The 13,937-nt window shown below is 41.7% G+C and overlaps 2 protein-coding genes across 4 annotated transcripts; both read left to right on the forward strand.

Moving 5' to 3' along the window:
- The first annotated feature begins 3 nt into the window (after positions 1 to 3).
- SEC13 (SEC13 homolog, nuclear pore and COPII component) lies at positions 4 to 7,460 on the forward strand. 2 transcript variants are annotated; one of them, XM_075158553.1, is made up of 9 exons: positions 4 to 680; positions 1,141 to 1,185; positions 1,991 to 2,106; positions 2,569 to 2,720; positions 3,476 to 3,609; positions 4,435 to 4,568; positions 5,082 to 5,202; positions 6,014 to 6,160; positions 6,600 to 7,460. In XM_075158553.1, the coding sequence occupies exons 1-9, from the start codon at positions 678 to 680 to the stop codon at positions 6,708 to 6,710; spliced, it is 963 nt and encodes a 320-aa protein (XP_075014654.1). In that variant the 5' UTR covers positions 4 to 677; the 3' UTR covers positions 6,711 to 7,460. The 2 variants fall into 2 exon arrangements, with proteins under 2 accessions (XP_075014654.1, XP_075014655.1); XM_075158554.1 differs by lacking the exon at positions 4 to 680 and adding an exon at positions 880 to 919.
- A 136-nt stretch (positions 7,461 to 7,596) lies between these two features.
- GHRL (ghrelin and obestatin prepropeptide) lies at positions 7,597 to 13,574 on the forward strand. 2 transcript variants are annotated; one of them, XM_075158558.1, is made up of 5 exons: positions 7,597 to 10,693; positions 10,970 to 11,106; positions 11,614 to 11,727; positions 12,199 to 12,307; positions 13,172 to 13,574. In XM_075158558.1, exons 2-5 carry the CDS (start codon positions 10,999 to 11,001, stop codon positions 13,189 to 13,191), a joined length of 351 nt encoding a protein of 116 aa, XP_075014659.1. In that variant the 5' UTR covers positions 7,597 to 10,693; positions 10,970 to 10,998; the 3' UTR covers positions 13,192 to 13,574. The 2 variants fall into 2 exon arrangements, with proteins under 2 accessions (XP_075014659.1, XP_075014658.1); XM_075158557.1 differs by lacking the exon at positions 7,597 to 10,693 and having other exon boundaries at positions 10,732 to 11,106.
- Positions 13,575 to 13,937: the final 363 nt, after the last annotated feature.

Raw genomic sequence — 13,937 nt, forward strand, 5'->3', positions numbered from 1 at the left:
GGCGGCCCCCGCCGGCGGGGCCCGCGGCGGCGCCAGGTTGTTTCTCCGTGCTCGGCCGGTGCCTCTCCCCGCTGCCGCGGGCTGCCCCGCTGCACAAGGCCCGGCCGAGACTGCACGCCGGCGGACAGGGCAGGGCAGCCCCCTGCGCCTCTCCCCGGGCCCGCCGGGCGGTGCCGGGTCCCCTGCGCTGCGGGAGCGCCTCGGCGCTCGGGGGCAGCTTAGGGATCGCAGACGGAGAAGGGTCGGGACGGCCGCAAGTGCTGGCCTGGGTGTCCCAGGCGGGAGTCCCAGGCGGCAGCGGGCCGCCGGGGAGGCCCGCGTCACAGCCGGCGTTCGGCCGCCTCCCGCCAGCCCTCCGTTCCCTGCCCGCAAGGCACGGCGAGGCCCTCCGCGGGCCTGGGCCCCGCACGCTGCGGCGGGGCTCTGGGGGACTCACACCGCGCGGATGTCCGCGCCTACGCACGGGCGGGGCGGAGGCACCGGCCCGCTGCCGGCGGAGCAAGGGCAGCGCCCCCGGAACCTCCGCGCCGGCGGAACCTCGGCGCGCAGGCGGGCGGGGCGTGCGCGCTGCGGCGGGGCCGTTTGGGTGTCGGACCGCCGTGCCACGTCTGAGGAGCGCGGCCAGAGGCCAGGCCAGGCCGCTCGCCGCCGGGAGCACCGCGAGGTCCGCCGCCGCCATGGTAGGCCCGGGGCCGGGGGGCCAAGGAGGGGCCCAGACCTAGGCCCAGCTCCGTGGGGCGGCCGTCGGAGGGGCTCCGGGCCGCCCTGCCCCTCCCCGCGGCGCCCGTCGGAGCAGGAGGGAGCGGTGGCGGGGGCTGCACGGCGGAGAACCGGCGGTGTCCCCGGTGCTCGGCCCGAGCGCAGCCGGGTCCGGCCTCCTGGGGCGGGGAGCCCGCGCCGCGCCTGGGCACGGCACAAGGTGTGACGCGCCCGGCTGCTGCTTAACGGCAGCCCGGCCGGCGGCTGCTCCCTACCGGGGCCGCGGCGGCCGGGAGCTGCGGGGCCCGTGCCCGCGCCGGAGCTGGCGTGCTGCGCGGTGCGTGAGAGGCAGGCTCCCCGCCCGCGGCCACGCGTCGCCGTGTTAGTCGCCAGGCTTTGATGTGCGGTGTGCTTGTTCTTGTTTCTCCTCTCCCCCCGCAGGTCTCGGTTATTAACACCGTGGACACCTCTCACGAGGACATGATAGTAAGTGTGCGGGGGGCTGCTCTTCAGCGAAAACACCACCCGGCTCTGTGAACTGTGCTCTTCCCAGTTTTAACAGAACTGCTTTATGGCACTTTCTCGTGAGGGGTGAAGAGTATGATGTACAGACCCGTATAAAATGATGCACGTGGGATATTAGATGGAGAATACTGTCTGAAGTTCTGATAGCGCTATTTTGTACTGTATGGACAGGAACACGTAGCTACCGGGGGAAGGATAAATGATTTAAAACTGTAATTTTCATGCCTAGACTTGTTTCTGCTTGCTTCTATGAAACAATATGTATACGTATACTAAATGGTACTGAACTTCAGCAGATGAAACTGATTTTCCTTTATGTGGATGTTTCTGGGAGCAGATGTGTAAGTAAGGGTAAGAGGAAACATTTCAAAGTAGTTTGTACAAGCAAGGAGCCCAGTTAAATAATGACGTTTCAAACATAAATAAGAGAGGTCAGTATTCTTGCATCCACTTGACATATTAAACAAAAATACATAACTGGTCAAGGCTTTACAGTCAGTGGCACTAATTTCCTGTCCTCTCCTGAAAGTGCTGTGCATTACTGCTCTGAATTCCCTAGATTACTTCTGCGTAACATTTGTATAGTTAGTGAAAACAGCAACTGGGGAAATAATGACTCATGTGGCTTGTCTGGATTGCTTAAAAACTATCCTTTTTAACTCAGTCATCTGTTCACAACTCTTACAGCTACTTTTAAAATGTTATAAGATTTGTTAACAAAGCAGAACTCGCACGTGCTGACAGCAGCTTTTCCATCGCCTTGCAGCATGATGCTCAGATGGATTACTATGGCACACGGTTAGCGACCTGTTCTTCAGACAGATCCGTGAAAATCTTTGATGTTCGGAATGGAGGGCAAATCCTCATTGCGGACCTGAGAGGGTAAAGTGTCGTAAACAGAAGATTTTGATCTGTGGAAATCTTTAATGTTTTGTCATTTTGCCTCTTGGTAACATAAGATGCGTGGTAAATTCCTCCAAGGGAATAATTACATGGCTGGTTTTTGCTAAACAACTCTTCAGAGCTGTGAGGAGGGGACAGAGAGCCAGTTAGAAATAACACTGGGACTTTTTCATTCATTAAATACTTGACACCTATAATTTTCAAGAAGTAAACTCACAATTTTAATTGCTAATATAAGGATAAATGTTTGGAATTGTTTTCAACGGCAGTGGCTTTGTCTGACAGTCCTGTATGCTGTTTTTCATCTTGACATTACTGATATTCTTCATATCACTGCATTAACCACTTACAGAACACCCATCTACAATAACGATGGCTGTGAAACAGCTGCCGCTGGAATGGGTTTCTCTCAGCTTTTCCAAATAGCGTTGTTTCTTGCAGGCATGAAGGTCCCGTGTGGCAGGTCGCCTGGGCTCATCCTATGTACGGAAATATCTTGGCTTCCTGTTCCTATGACAGGAAGGTTATTATCTGGAAGGAAGAAAATGGCACTTGGGAAAAGACATACGAGTACACAGGGCATGATTCCTCAGGTATGTGGGGTCTGGAGCTGGGAAGTGGGACTGGGGATATGAGAAGATTCGGAAAGGTTGGAATAAACCCATCAGTGTTTAGGAAGAAAGCCTCTATCAAACAGGTAGGGATAAATTAATGGAGAGACAGTAAGTCTATTCAGCATAAAGAGAACATTTACGTAACGTCATATTGCTGGATAACCTCCTGTCCTGATTCATACAATGTTTGCATAGGAGCTGTTCCACAAATCAATCAGCTTGCAAATAAACAAGCGTACTGAATTCTTAAGGAAAATATTGTGTGTATCCACTACAGGAAGAAAGGAAAAAGGTGGATTTTAGTATGCTGCTTTTTGTTTTACAATGGAAACTGTTTTTGTTCAGATGATTGTCTTCCTACATGCAGATCTGAGAAGTCTCCAGTTTCGTTGCTAATCTAGGCTTTAAATACTATGCCTGTCATTCAGCTTTTGTTCTGGAGTCAGCGATACTCTTCACTGTTGCAGGGGATAGTCAGAGTTTTTAATCTCTCATTAAGAGTGCTCTTTTGGTGTTCTCATTCTAAAAGGGTGCCAAGAATGAAGGCAGTTTTCTGTCATTCAGTAAACAATGTTAATTGACTGGCTTTGCTGAAATTCAGGAAAACTAAGACTCTTATTCTTAGCTTTCAAAGCTGCTCACTTTTAGTGACTATTCCACTATTAGTCACTGATTTGGTTAGTCAATTTTAGGTAGTCACTGTGTTGTAATCCAGTCTGTCTCGCCCTTCACAGTGAATTCTGTCTGCTGGGCACCACATGACTATGGATTGATCCTGGCCTGTGGGAGCTCTGATGGGGCCATTTCGTTACTGAGCTACACGGGTGATGGACAATGGGAAGTCAAAAAAATCAGCAATGCACATACGGTAAGTCTGTTCCTTTGGAGCAGTACAGGGTTCTTGGAGCTACAGATAAGCACTGAGTTGATGCCTCAAAGAACTTGTAGACTAGATAAATACTGAAATACAATGAAATTATGTGAAACATTTTCCAGAATCAAGAATAACTTGTTTTAAATTAATCCAGAGTGGGAAGGTATACTTTGTAGTCACTAAAATGAAGTAGAAAACAAGACATGTGAAGGTTACTAAACAGCACTGATCATTCTTGTTTATTAAGCATTATTGTTAAACACAGTGCTGGAAGTTACCTGGTAGGAAATGGCTTTGGTACTAAGAACACCTGTACAAACTGACTGTGAATAAACTGAAGCTGGAAAAACTGCAGGATTCATGTTTTTCCCAAAATAGTGGAGATTTTTGCTTAAGCAGAACTTGATAAGCTAATGGCAGTGGCTCTCAATAGAAGGAAATTAGGCTCCAGACCCACAGGTTCCCTCTACTCCTGCATTCCTAAATCTTAGCAACCGTGTACGTCTTGTGTCTTTTCAGTTTGTATCTCTGTTTCCACTGTTTACATATCCGAGATGATATTTGCACATAAACCAGTTACTTAGCTACCTAAGGCTTTCTGAATAAGTGCCTTACTGAGACTAGACTGTATCTGGATTTCTGATTCATCCTATATCCACCCAGCATTGTGCCAGGCTCGTTTTCCTAAGATGGGCTTATTCCTGCCCGCCCCCCCAACAGAGTATGCTAGGTGTCCTTTGCCCCCTCAGCAGCTTTTATTTATTTATTTATTTATTTAAAGTAAGCAGCTTTTAATAATGATATTTTTTCTTCAAATAGATTGGATGTAATGCAGTTAGCTGGGCTCCTGCTGTTGTACCAGGAAGCCTTATAGAACAACCATCGGGTCAAAAACCAAACTACGTCAAAAGATTTGCCTCTGGTGGCTGTGACAACCTTGTCAAGATCTGGAAGTAAGTGCTCTGTGTTGCCAGACTTAAGAACTTACAAAACTTGATATCCTTTATAGTCTTTAAATGTCCCTGTTAGTATGTCAAGTAATATTTTCGGCACCTTTATGCTTTCATCTTTGAATTACTGTTTTAAAGAAGTGCTTTAAAAATGGGAAACAACTTGGTGATGTATGATCTCGTACACGGTTATAGCCATTTGTGTCAGCCCTGCTTAATCTTATCTTGGAAAGTGGCTTTCTAATTGTCTTTGATTACCTCTGTCACTTGGACAATGGCAGATTTCTGTACAGTAACTGAAGATTGAATGCTCTTTGCCTATGCTGCTTTCTGTCCCCAGAAGGGATTTTGTCAGTTTAAGCCATAGAGCTTTTTGGAGAAGAGTGGGGAACACGTGTGCTTTGTATTATCTGCATAAACCAGGAGTCCGAAAGCCACAAAACCAAAGTCTTCCAGAACAGGAGATGAGAAATATGACTGGCTGCCACCTGTCTGACTGTATAAGTGTGTTTTCAGGGAAGAAGATGGTCAGTGGAAAGAAGAGCAGAAGCTGGAGGCTCATAGTGACTGGGTTCGAGATGTAGCCTGGGCTCCATCCATAGGTTTGCCAACAAGTACCATTGCTAGCTGCTCACAGGTGAGGCTTCTATTGGTGTGACAGAGGCAGGCTCTCAATGCCCTCGCTTCCATTTACTAGAGAAAAGGGCAAGAAAGTAAAGGAATAGTAAGGGTAGAACTGCTGTAACAGGTCCTCTTGGCAATCCTTTGCTGTATCTGGGTCTGTGCGTAAGAGCCTTTGATTCCTGTTCCTCCCAAACTCAGAAGCCCTGTGGAAGCATTTCTGGACAAAGGTTTGTGCGTGTATGGCTCTGTACCAAAGACTGTCTTTTATTTTGAAAATCATGATCAGGATGGTCTCACTATGAGGAAGACCTTCAAACTGAAGTTGTATTTTAATGTCTCTGGATCAAATGCACTGAACTTCCAGCTAAAAATACTGTTTTCTAATAACTGGCATTCTTAGCTCTGATGTCCTCAACCTGTCCTCAACACTACAACCTGTAGTGTTCTTGCTGCTAATAATTCTGTAAATGCTTTTTTTTTATAGCAAGAAGACTACTTAGTAAGCTGCTAACTTGCTGTCATGTGACTGGAAAGCAAAATCTCATTCTGGGGAAAAATTCAGCTGATATATATGTATTTTGGGAGCTCTTCTCTGGTGTTTGCAAGTCACCTTTTGCATGTAGTTTTTCTCATCAGAAAGTTGTACTCCTATTTTGCTTTGAGCTAGTAAGAAAACAGCCCCTTTGCTGTGTTGAGCAAAAATGCATGTAAACACATCTAGGGTTCATATCGGAGCTGTGATTTGGAAGTGTAGCCATAGGTGCAATGAAGGTCGTTTTTTTATAACTGATGGTCCAACCACCTCGGTCTGCTTGCTTTTGTAGGATGGCAGAGTGTTTATCTGGACATGTGATGATGCCTCTGGAAATTCATGGTCGCCAAAGTTGCTGCACAAGTTCAATGATGTTGTCTGGCATGTGAGTTGGTCCATTACTGCAAATATTCTTGCAGTGTCTGGAGGAGACAATAAAGTGAGTACTGCTGCCTTGGCTTTTACTCCTGCATGCCGTATTTTCAGAAAAGCTATTGTCACTTTTGTTTAAGTTAAGACTGTTGTAGATTCTCCTTTGCTGCAATGGTAATTTTTTTTCTTTGACTTGTCAAAAGGGGAAGATGACCCTAACCTTTGGCAAACTACTTGCACTGCATTCTTAGCCCTTACTGGAGATTAGAAATGCAGGCTTAACTTTATTTTGTAAGGTACTAAAAGCAGAATTCACATACTCTCCCTATACCACTGGATGATTATTCAGTATACAGCAACAAATAACTTGATACTTAGGACAACGCTGCAACACTTGACTTCTGTAACTGTAGACTGTCACCAAACTGTTGCCAGGTGACAGTTGCCAGGAAATGGGAAACCGAGAATGTATTAAAGTTGAAACTTCTTCCTGATGTGTTTTTGAGGTCACGCTATGGAAGGAATCGGTAGATGGACTGTGGGCATGTATCAGCGATGTCAACAAGGGCCAAGGAGGGGTGTCTGCTGTTACAGAAGGGCAGCAGAATGAGCAGTGATGCATGAGTGAATGTTCCAGCTGCAACAAGTGATCACTATACCTGACTTGCAATGTTTCTTGAACCGGATGAGAACTGATTTTATCTAAACTGGACATGAACATGGGAAACAACAATTACCCAATTTTATGAGCACTCTATAACTATTTCTGGAAGGCTACAATATGTTGATAATCAGCCTTAATTGACATTTCCTTAAATTTAAGGTAAAGAACATAGCAAAGTACTGTGCCTTATACTACTCCTTCATGCTGTAGAAGTTGTACCCTACTTCTCTGGTTTAGGGATCAAATTTAATTGGATATGCTGTGGTCAGACTTCAAGCACTTGGGTAGGAACAGGAGGAGGCTATCATAGTGGCGAGGTGTGCACCCCCCTCCTTTGTGCAAGGGGACAAATACTGTGTCCCGTCAAAGGCCAGAACTTTGTTTCAAGTGAGGGGAAGGGCTGGAGTTTTCAACATTAGATGACAGCATGCTAGCTGGCCCTTCGGGTAGTAGTGAAGTGGTGCTTAGCTCTTCCTGAAAATAAGTGCTTGGATATGTCAAAGTCTCTGTGCTTTACTGAAGATGAAAAGGAGTAGTGGAATGCATATGTCTTTTGCTTTACAATAATCTCAAAACTTGGTTATTTAACCAACATTAATAAATCAAACCATAATTTGAAGATTTTTTTTTTAGCCACACTTCTGTACTGTACCTCAGGTTTTTTTTGTTGAGATACCAACAGAATAAAGTCCAATTGGTTAAAGCCTGTGTGCTGTATTTAATAATCTTTTCACAGGGCCCTTGTCAAGGCTGTCTAAAGTCTACCTTCAGTCAAGCCACAGTCATGTTGTCCTCCCATCCATGGTATTAGCTTTGTAATAGCTGGGAAAGTATTAGTCCACTAGAGACTAACACTGTATATAGTGTAAGAAAGAACAAATTTTTGCCTTCAGTTAAACTTATGTGCCATTGCACTTCAGGCAAGTATATTAGGCTCAAACAAACCACATTTCAGTATGCCTTCAGCTAAAAGCTGAAGCACTCTTCCCCTCCAAGAGGAAAAGTACTTAAAGGTCACATTTTCCCTTTATTCTTCAGTTGCACTGAAGCAACACAAGTGAACAATTCACAGCCTTCCTCCTTCTCCAAGGTAGTGGTTCCTAGGCACAGTCTTTGTTTTGGCATAGTCCAGATACTATACCCCCTTTTCTAGAAAAACAAACCTCACTTTATGATAGTTATCTATACTAGCCAAATAATATCCTAGTTGCTCTCACAGAAACACAAACATGAATTAATCTTCCTGTACACCAACAGAAGTATGCAACATTCCTGTTCTTGTTTAAATGCACTGTAGCCTTACCCAAAAAAATGAATCGACTCATGGAGAAATTAGCATTACATTCTAACAGTTTCATTTCAAATTATACAGCAAAGCACTATTTTTTTCCAAGCTGTTTTCCATTTCTACTAAGATCATAATTGTAACTTTCATTCCCAGTACCATACCCGCTTGTTCTTCTTTCATACAGAGTACGTGGTCATCTGAGAGGGTTTTGGGTTGGCTTTAACTGCTGTGGAAACCACACAAACTTGAAATCAAGCACATTACCACCAATAAAAAGGCTCAAAAATGAAACTTCATTCTTAGTTAGCTTTTACCACACTTCATTCTGAGGAAAAAGAGCACTAACTCCTTAAGTACACAAGAAAGGTTTTTGCCTGTGAGGATATTAGGTTCCACAATTAACTCTATTAAAAGTTACCCTTATATTTTATGATTTTTAATATTTAAGAATTCAAACCTACTTAACAGCAAGGCCCAGTTCAGCCTGTTATGCCTTCATACTTAAGATGAAATGTATTAAAATTGTTTCAAGTAATGATCAAAGTATCCCCAACAATTACAATTGACAAAAGATTATTTAAGAGTTACATAGTTTATTCATTGAAAATATAAGCATTAGGTGAAAGTTTCTCAGTTGCTCTTGAGAATAAGGTTCACATTTTTGGATCTCTGATCCCCTCCTTCTCGTACTTGGGGTCAGGATTGGAGGAAAGAAAGAGAGAAGATGAATATACTCAACAGAAGTTTCACACTGAAGAAGTTAAAATTGCTACTCAGTCTAACACCAATGTGGCCTCTCCTGTGCCCACAGCGCACCATCGTTCCTCTCTTTCACTATCTAGCCTGCGAAGAAGAAAAGTTTGTGTCTTGTGATGACTGAAAGGAGTTTCTACATAAGAAATGAAGTTTATCATTCAATCTGCATTGTTAAGTTTATGAAGTTTCTGGCATGTCTCCTACTAATACACTGGTAACTAGGCTATCTTTAATGACAATTGTGGTCACTTGAAACTTAGAAAACAAACAAAAACCACAGGGGTTACCACACTGTTCTGTACAACAGCTTATCGAAACCCATATCCTACGCTTCTATTTTCCTTACTACTTTGGAGTGCTGACAGGCCTTTATAAAGCAGTAGATGCTGATCCAAAGACCAAGCTCCTCGAGGCTACAGGGGACACATCTCTCTGTCGTGTTGGGAATCCAGAAACAACTTGATTCTGGGGCCAGCCCAGAACAAAACACAGTGTGCTATGAAAATGCAAGGGGCTTCTGCTTCCTTATTGTTTCTGGCAGGATCCAGAAGCTCTGCCTGCTTTCTTTGTGCTATCAGGTATTTTTATTAACAAGCCCTCAGATAAAAGCCAAGATGAAGATTAACTCTATCAGAGTTTCTTAACCTAGCGTTGTTGCTAGAGGGGTTTTTGACCCATCACCTCCATTTGTTTTCAGCTCCCTTATCACAGTTATTAGCTTCCTCAGTTTTACCAATTCAGCTCATACCAGACACATTTAAGAAGTGATTTTCTTTTAATATTCGGATCGCTTCACAAATCTGATTTACAGCATGACTGCACAATATGTGAAATAATCAACCAGAAAGCCGCAACATGAGACACAGAAAGAGGAAAGCTCTTAAATCACGTTTGCAGAAGAAAACAAAATGGAACTGCATCCCCAAATAAAACTAGTTTTCCAACTCCAGAGATGTGCTAAAGATACACTCTTCTTTGGCCAGAGCACAGTTAAGATGGTTATAAATGGCTCCATGTTACATTTTCTCCAACAGCAAATCTAACTAAATTCCTCCTCAATTTCTGATCTTTGCACATTTCCCATGCCTACTTCAATCCCACAACTGGAAGTTTGTGGGGCTGCAGTGTAAAATGGATCCTACAAATGAGCTATGTCATTCACGTTAAAGTAGAATATAAGCCACAAAAGTTGCAAATTTGTCATCCTTCATCATATATTCCTTCTTTTCTCCTACTCTTGCTCAAGTTGAAAAAAAAAATTCTGATTTCTTTTCAGGGGATTTTTCTAGACCCTCAGTCATTGCCACTAATCTTCACTGAAGTTTTAAAAATTTGTTAATATTCTGATTTTAGAGTAATGGAAGCCAAATTTCCTAGGTATCACTTTCAGTTTCAGTCTTCCAGCAAAACACAACAAAATCTGATAAAACAGAATCTGGGAGAGAATACAGAAGAGCGGGAATGCATTTAAAGGCAAAAATGAGACACATAGCTGTCACCACAGGTCAGGAATAAAGCTCAATTTCTCCATTTCTGTCACACCACCTCAGATAATAAAAAGGGTTTGGGGCTTTTCCTTTTTGAAAAATACATGTTACAGCTATTAATTAATTTTTAAAAGGAACAATGTTAATGCCACAGGAAAAAAGGAAACTCTCACTTCATTCCCTACGCAATTTCATTATACATAAAAATAAGCGCAGCAACAGATCTATGCACTGTTTTCACTTTTTTGTTGATTTTGTTATCTTACAAGCAGGCCAAGTTTCCAAGGAATTTAAATACATATCAGATTGCATTTCCAGTAATATTGTTGCGCAGAACAAATATTCCACTCTATATATAAAGTGCTTCAGAAAGCAGATGTTTGGTGAAGCCACAGAACTAACCAGGTAAAGTTTCACAGCATTTTCAGCTTTTGCCGGTCTTGCTGTGTAATTCCTCTCCACTAACCTGTCTGTTCCAGTTACTATATCTTAGTTATAGAAGAAAAGACTGTAAGCAATAATCTCTTTTGGACAAGATATTTTTACCTTTAGCGTATAAAAATTATGTTTGCTTTATACATCCATCTTTAGAAATAATTTCAAGTAATTCAAGTCAGGATCTGGATTCAATTAAATACAGAGATTGTAAAATATGTTTCATTTTTCAACCTATGCTTTCAGGTTTGATATCCTGCCTCACGAAGATAAACATGTTTCTCAGAGGTGCTCTGCTGGGCATTATTCTTTACAGCATCCTCTGGACAGAAACTACTCTGGCTGGCTCTAGTTTTTTAAGCCCTGAATATAAAAAAACACAGGTAAAAAAAATCAGAAAAACACTTTCTCAAGATTGTCCTCATCTGCAAGTCCTTAAAACCAATATTCTTTACAGCGTTCAGAGAAGCTTTCAGAAGATTTATTTTCTGGAAGAGGAAGGAGTTATTCAGAGAACTTCTGTAACAAACCATCAGCATTGTATTCAAGCTATGAGAATATGTATCTAACCTCATTCACTAAGAATTAATAATCTGGGAAAAAAAAAGAACAATTGAAGAGAAAGCATTCATTTAAATAATTTGTTGGCATCTTCTTTGGAAATTAACTGTAAGGTGCTTGTTCTTTAAGGAACCTTTAAACAAAATTCCTATTAAAGTGCATGCAGCAATTGTAGTACAATTATTATAGACCTACATATTATACATACATAAGTGTATAATGCCTTCAGCTATTTGATGCCTCTGTGTTAATTATGGGTTCCAATTTCCCACTACAGACTAGTTTGATTATGGAAAGAATATATGGATATTATTTTGCTTGCTTTCTAGCAACAAAAGGATCCAAAAAAACCCACAGCACAATTACATCGTCGAGGCACAGAAGGCTTTTGGGATACAGATGAAGCAGGGGCAGAAGATGACAGTAACAGTATTGAAATTACGGTTTGTATTTTTTCTTCTTGCTCACACACAAGTTTGAGGGGTGGGGTTGGGTAATACAATTTCCGTCACAGGAGGCAGTACAAATTAAAATTACAATCATTTTTAACTTGAAAGGCAAGTAGGAAAAGGCAGATGAAAACTGCCAGCATTGATGGTATGAAATGATTTAAAATTAGCAGCAGTAAATCAGATCAATCTCCTATTTAGGACTCACTTACATTTCAGAACTAACATATAATAACACGAGTTGCTTGTAAAGTTTTCTTTCCTCCAGTTTATTGTGCAGTTTGGTCTGCAGTAGCTATACGTCCTATTTCTGAGATTTTGATTACACGTCTCAGCGCTAATAAGCAAATAGATGGAATAACTTTTTATACTTCTTGCTTATCATCATTCCCGTGAATAAAATTAACTTGCAATGTCCTTGTCCAGACCTTGTCTGTCAAACTCTGCCTTTTAATGTTTTTATAGTTTAATGTTCCCTTTGAAATCGGTGTCAAGATAACAGAAGAAGAGTATCAAGAATATGGACAAGCGCTGGAGAAGATGCTAGGGGACATGCTTGAAGAGAATGCTAAAGGTACTGCCAACCAAGTCATAAAAGCAGAGCTTTTTATTAAAAACAAAAAACAAACAAACACAAATCACCAAAAACCACCAACACCATAAACCAAACAACTTTTGTCATCTAATTTGTCATGCAAGACATTCAGAGCAGCATTTCAGAAGTGATTGGGACTAATCTACCACCAAGAAAACCACTGAAGTATCTGATGTTCAGAAACTGCTAGTTGAACTTTGAAGAATCACATTGAAGTATATTAGGCAGAAGGGGAAGGCTTCCTTTCCTTACACTACCAATCTTTTTTTTTCCCCTTGCCCTCAAATCCAGCATTTCCCTGTTTTCTCAGCTAAGACCTTCACAATTTTCGTGGTGAAAAGTATTAAAAACATTATTGTAACTAAGATAGTTCTAGCAGATTCACTGATAACTGAAGTTCTAATGACCAACTCCCACCACATGCTGTCTGGTTTTTACTTTTACATCCTGTCACACTTTATTTGCATGTTAAGCTCATCTTTATGAATCTTCTGGTTTAATGTTTATATCAGTCTCAATATCTGCGTTACACATTCCAACTACAAATCACTTCATGCTTCTGCTTTCACTCTGCTTTTCAGGCTCCCAAGACTTCCCCCAAGCTCCTCTCTCCGTTTTCCTTTGAATTCCTTCTGAAGGGCTACTTCTATGGCCATTACACAAATAAGCCAGTATTATGCATATATGCCGTTATAGAATGTAACTATGTGAAAGCCACCTTACCTTCTGCCTTCTTCAGCACTTGTAGAACTTTTAGACAGATTATCAAAACAGGATTTTCAGAAAAATATTAAGACTAGCAAAATAATCTATCAAAACAATCTTTACCTTTTGTCTTTTTAGAAATTCAGATGAAAAACTGAGGCATGATGAAGGACAAAGACAGCACTAGATGGCCTGATTTGTTTTAATTTTTACTTTAAAATGAAATTATAGCTGATTTCACAACTTTAAAGAAGAAAGAAGTATATGAACCTGAGCAGTTTGCCCTGACGGACATTGGAACAGATTATCTTTTAAGGAAGAATACAAGAACTAGAGACAAAAATAATAAAGGACAAGGTTAATCACAGGCTGACATATAGGCTTATTTTCTTATTTTCTCTCTTTTCCTTAGTAAATATAGTGATTACTCTAAATGATGTGTTTGAAGGCTATATGAATCCTTTCTAAAACTGGTGGAAACCTCTTCTTACAATTCTATACACATCTGTAATAGAGAATAAAGCTTATGCTGAAACCGCAATTACTTGTGGGGTTGTTTTTTGTCTGTTTGTTTAAGAGTAGCTCAAACTAGATAGTTCATGTAATAAACTACACAAACTAGATGAACAAGGACTCAACTTTCAGTTGCCAAATTAGCTTAATTGCCAAGGGATTTGTTAATATGGATCTTATCAAGGAAACCATCTAATATCCTGTTCTTTAAAAAAAAAAAAAGGAAAAAAAAAGAAAATCATGTTTCCAGTTAGCTTGCTCGGATTCAGAACCATATCCATACTGGTGCACACATCAGAGGTACAAGGTAATTTTTCATGCCTTCAAATGGATAAACCAGTATGCTCCGATGTAGTAGATGTTCTTTTCTGTACCTCAGCCCAGATGGACA

Source organism: Calonectris borealis, chromosome 10 (assembly GCF_964195595.1).
Source record: "Calonectris borealis chromosome 10, bCalBor7.hap1.2, whole genome shotgun sequence".
Taxonomy (NCBI): domain Eukaryota; kingdom Metazoa; phylum Chordata; class Aves; order Procellariiformes; family Procellariidae; genus Calonectris; species Calonectris borealis.

Bases quoted from the DNA above. Each gene is read 5' to 3' on its own strand.
- SEC13 (XM_075158553.1), top strand. The intron at 2,721-3,475 runs GTATGTGGGGTC...CGCCCTTCACAG, and splicing joins CACAGGGCATGATTCCTCAG to TGAATTCTGTCTGCTGGGCA. The intron at 5,203-6,013 runs GTGAGGCTTCTA...TTGCTTTTGTAG, and splicing joins CCATTGCTAGCTGCTCACAG to GATGGCAGAGTGTTTATCTG.
- GHRL (XM_075158557.1), top strand. From the start codon at position 10,960: ATGCTTTCAGGTTTGATATCCTGCCTCACGAAGATAAACATGTTTCTC. The intron at 11,107-11,613 runs GTAAAAAAAATC...CTTGCTTTCTAG, and splicing joins CTGAATATAAAAAAACACAG to CAACAAAAGGATCCAAAAAA. The intron at 12,308-13,171 runs GTACTGCCAACC...TTGTCTTTTTAG, and splicing joins GCTTGAAGAGAATGCTAAAG to AAATTCAGATGAAAAACTGA.